This window comes from Poecilia latipinna, unplaced genomic scaffold, assembly GCF_001443285.1.
Source record: "Poecilia latipinna isolate Pla-1442-1.1 unplaced genomic scaffold, P_latipinna-1.0 Scaffold118, whole genome shotgun sequence".
NCBI classification, from domain to species: Eukaryota; Metazoa; Chordata; class Actinopteri; order Cyprinodontiformes; family Poeciliidae; genus Poecilia; species Poecilia latipinna.
Genome location: NW_015112734.1, coordinates 143003 through 146785, shown reverse-complemented (window position 1 = coordinate 146785; position 3783 = coordinate 143003). Strand labels below are relative to the sequence as shown.

Below are 3783 nucleotides of genomic sequence, written 5' to 3'. Positions count from 1 at the left end.
TGAGTCAAAGGTTGTATGTAAAGTTGTAGGTGAGATGAGTTAAATGGAGTTCAAAGGACGTTTGTGATAAATTGTTTTGGATCTTACTGACGTTTTCAGTCATGTTCAAGTTCATTGCTCGTGTTTTGGACCTTATCTGATGCCGACTTTAATGAGGATTGTGGCTGACCCTTGTCTGGTTTTGCACAGGTATGGATCTGCTGCAGGGACGCTCTTTATCAGACGGATGGGCGGAGTTTAGAGGAAAGTTCTGGGAGTTTTATAAGGCAAGTTCACCTGGAAGTGTCTCAGACAGGGTCAGCAACCTTTTCCATTCGAAGAAACACTTTTCACCCCACTGCTACAAAATAAAACTCATCGAGAGAAAGAGAGAGAGTAACACAGAGTAAAATGTTTTATTATGAAAGCTAAGATATAAAGCAAAAATGTGTTTCCATTTTCAGATTTAAGAACAAAATGGATCCTCTAATACAAATTAAAAGTAGAATATTTGCCTTTTCTATTAAAATGGAAATGTAGAACTATAGGTAGCATGAAGCTTTTAAATGTCTGTTGGTTAAAATAGTTTTAGGGTTTAGTTTATCTTTTATTTTGTTTGTTTTTAGTGTGTATGCTAGTTTTTGCTGGTTAAAAAAGGTTTAGTTTAGTTTTTATTGGTTATAGTGCTTTTAGTTTTTTATACTATGATTGGGTAATGAATACTCAGCAGAGTATTGAGTAAAAATGTTTGATAAAATTTTTTTGATAAAAATGTTATAAAAAAAGCATTTTTGAAAATGTTTTTGATAACATTTTCAAAAAATGGATTAAATTAAATTGTTGTTACATTAGAAACAGCCAACTGTTTCTAATGTTTTATCCCAATTTTTGCTGTCGCCATTTTGCGAACTAGCGCAAATGGCACAGATAAAAAGTATGGAATGTCGTAACTGACGTAAATTGCTTTTGTGGAGGTGGGGGGGCGAACAACAAAAGTCACTTCAAACAGATAATACATTCATAAATACAAAAACGAAGGATATTGTTTCAATAATTGAATTATGTTTGTTTTATAAACACACAATTCTGTTACATTTAGTTATACTTTTTCACCTTTATCACTTTTATTTATTTCAGTTAACAAAACTGAAAAAACAGTTTCTTTGGCTTTAGTTAACTATAATAATCTTGGTAGATATTTAATGCAAGTTTTGCGTAAGAACATACATGAAAACTTCTAAAACAATCATGTCTTCTTGCATCCATAATCAGAAACATTTCCTTTTTGGTTTTGTGAGAGCCGCAGCAGCGGGTCCAGAGAGCCACATGTGGACAAGATCACAGAGCTGAGATTACTTACACATTTTTGACTCTTAACTAACAAAAGAAGATCACTCTGTGAATTTTATGTTATATAAAATACATAAAAAAAATTTCTTCTCTTTGCTTTTGATCAGAACACAAGTTTAAAAAATAGAAACAATGAAAAATGTAGTTTTTCTCCCTTTTTTGCATTATCTAATAATGTTTAAAGCTCTATATCTGATAAAAAACAAAAATAAATTGCTCAGTTATGTTAAGTCACCTCCAGATAATAAATGCATCCAGATGAGCAGGCTTTATATTCTGTTTCTCATCACATCCTGAATTTTTTGGAGTCCAAAGTGAAATAAATACATTTGAAGCAACATCCTGGAAAAGCTGCAGGCTGTAAACAACAACGTTTCCTCTAGTTGTAATTCTGAAGAAGTGGGAGTAGTTTTCCACGCTGGAAACTAGCTTCAGAAAGGAAATAATACTAATCAGCTGTGGTTGACCTCTAGTTGACCTCTCTCTCTGGAACAACTTTAAGGTTCCCAGAGGATCGCCATGGCAACTCGTCATATCTGGGAAATCTTTGCGAAGCCACATAGTTGATGTCAGGACAACAAACTGCATTTATCTGTGGAGTGCTATCAGTTTGATCTTTGCAGAACCTTTGCCAACGATCATCTGCTTTGATACAGTATAAAAATAAAACATGAGGATTTAGAAGACCTTGAAAAAGTATTCATTTCATCAAGGTGTTACGGCACAGTTCAAAATATTTTATCTAACTGTTAAAGTCAAACCATATTATTCAAGTGTTAAGAGAGTCTAGTCAAAGTCTGGAACTAAATCTGATGAAGAGCTGCAGCTGTAATTGGAGCCAAAGATGTTTCTGCAAAATGTTGATTCAGGGCAGCTAAAAGCAAATATCTGTCACTCTTACAATATTTTTTAAGAAGTAAAATGTTGACCACCTTCATAGTAATGGTCTGGTCTAAAACATTATGTACATTGAAAGTTGTGGTTGTAATCAACAAAATGTAATAGTTTAGGGTTAAATATGTAGCTCCATCTCCTCAGAGCAAAAGAAATTGGAAGTGGAAACCTTGTTAATGTAAAAATGTTCCAGTTGCTGAACATGCTGACATTTTAATTCCTACTTTAGGTTTTTCACATTTATCTCTGCAGCCGCTGTCCCTCTATAACATCCAATTACTCTGTTGCTACTGTGGAGCTTTTATTAATATCTCTTTTAATAAGTTTATGCAAAACTACAAAAAAGTGCTGTATATATTTAGGTTTATGAACAGATAAAATACAGAAATAATTCATGAAAGAATCTAATATTTAGCTTAAACTTTTTTGGTCATTGTCATGCTTGGAAGCATTTTTCTTAATTGCAGTTTGGGTTTATGTAAAGAAGTCCTGGTTCATCTACGAACAGCATAAATCAAACACAACCAGAGCTGCGTTGTTTTTATTGTGCCAGGCTTTTTCCCTCCTTTTGTCTCGTAAATGGTGTTTGCTCTGCTAATCTGTTGGTTTTGTTCTCTGTGTTTTTCCGGCAGATGGACTGGTGTGTTTGGCCCGCTGCGCAGGCGATTAACTTTTACTTTCTGTCGCCCAAGTTTCGTGTCGTGTACATTAACTTTGTCACGTTAGGATGGGACACCTACCTCTCATATCTTAAACACAGAGTGAGTGATTCTTTTTTAATTAATTTTTTTTTACAGTACCGTGTGAAAGTTTCAAATTCTTCCTTCATCAGATTAGGACATTATTTTAATTCAAATTTAAAAATACTTTCTTGATGCTAAAGGGAAATTAAATTAGTTTTTTTTTTCATCTTTTAAAATTATTTAAATTAATAGTTCTTGGATCTTTTAGAGTCTTTCAGCGTTTCTTTTTCATATTATTGTATGTATGTAACCTTTATTTATTCATTTATGTCTCACTGAGTTTAAAAATCTCTTTTTCAGGAGATTCTTGGCCAAAACTGACAGCAAAACACAAATGATTAAAATCCAAAACTACCAATATTAAAAAATTAGAAAAGAATTTATGAAAACATTTATCATAAAACAATTAAGGCAGATTTAAACATGAATTAGGGCTGGGCAATAAATCAATATCGATATATGTCGCAATAGACACATGAATATCAATAAATAATACTCTGATCCAGAACCGCAGAGCATTCTGGGAGATGGAAGCAAAAGAAAGACTAACTGCCACACTCTTTGGTTACCTAGCAACAGCCTGTGGAGTAACTTTTGGTTGCCTAGCAACGGCCTGCTGAGTAACTTGCTTAGCAGCGATTTTAGGTTTCAACAGTTTGGCAGATATTTAAAACAAACAAAAAATATGTAATAATTTTTATATCTGCTGAATCACTTATATTATAATATATTAATCAGCCCTGACATGAATAAAGAAAACATTTTACTCCATAAATATCTTGTTCTGATTAACTGGTTTGTGTCCTTCTTATTTTTA

The 3783-nt window shown here is 33.0% G+C and overlaps 1 protein-coding gene across 1 annotated transcript in view; it reads left to right on the top strand.

Moving 5' to 3' along the window:
* mpv17l2 (MPV17 mitochondrial inner membrane protein like 2) overlaps positions 1-3783 on the top strand; it is an 18420-nt gene that overhangs the window by 10470 nt on the left and 4167 nt on the right. The window contains exons 4-5 of the mRNA XM_015028239.1: positions 157-266; positions 2856-2984. Of these exons, the coding sequence (XP_014883725.1) occupies positions 157-266; positions 2856-2984 (239 nt within the window). The remainder of the gene's footprint in view (positions 1-156; positions 267-2855; positions 2985-3783) is intronic.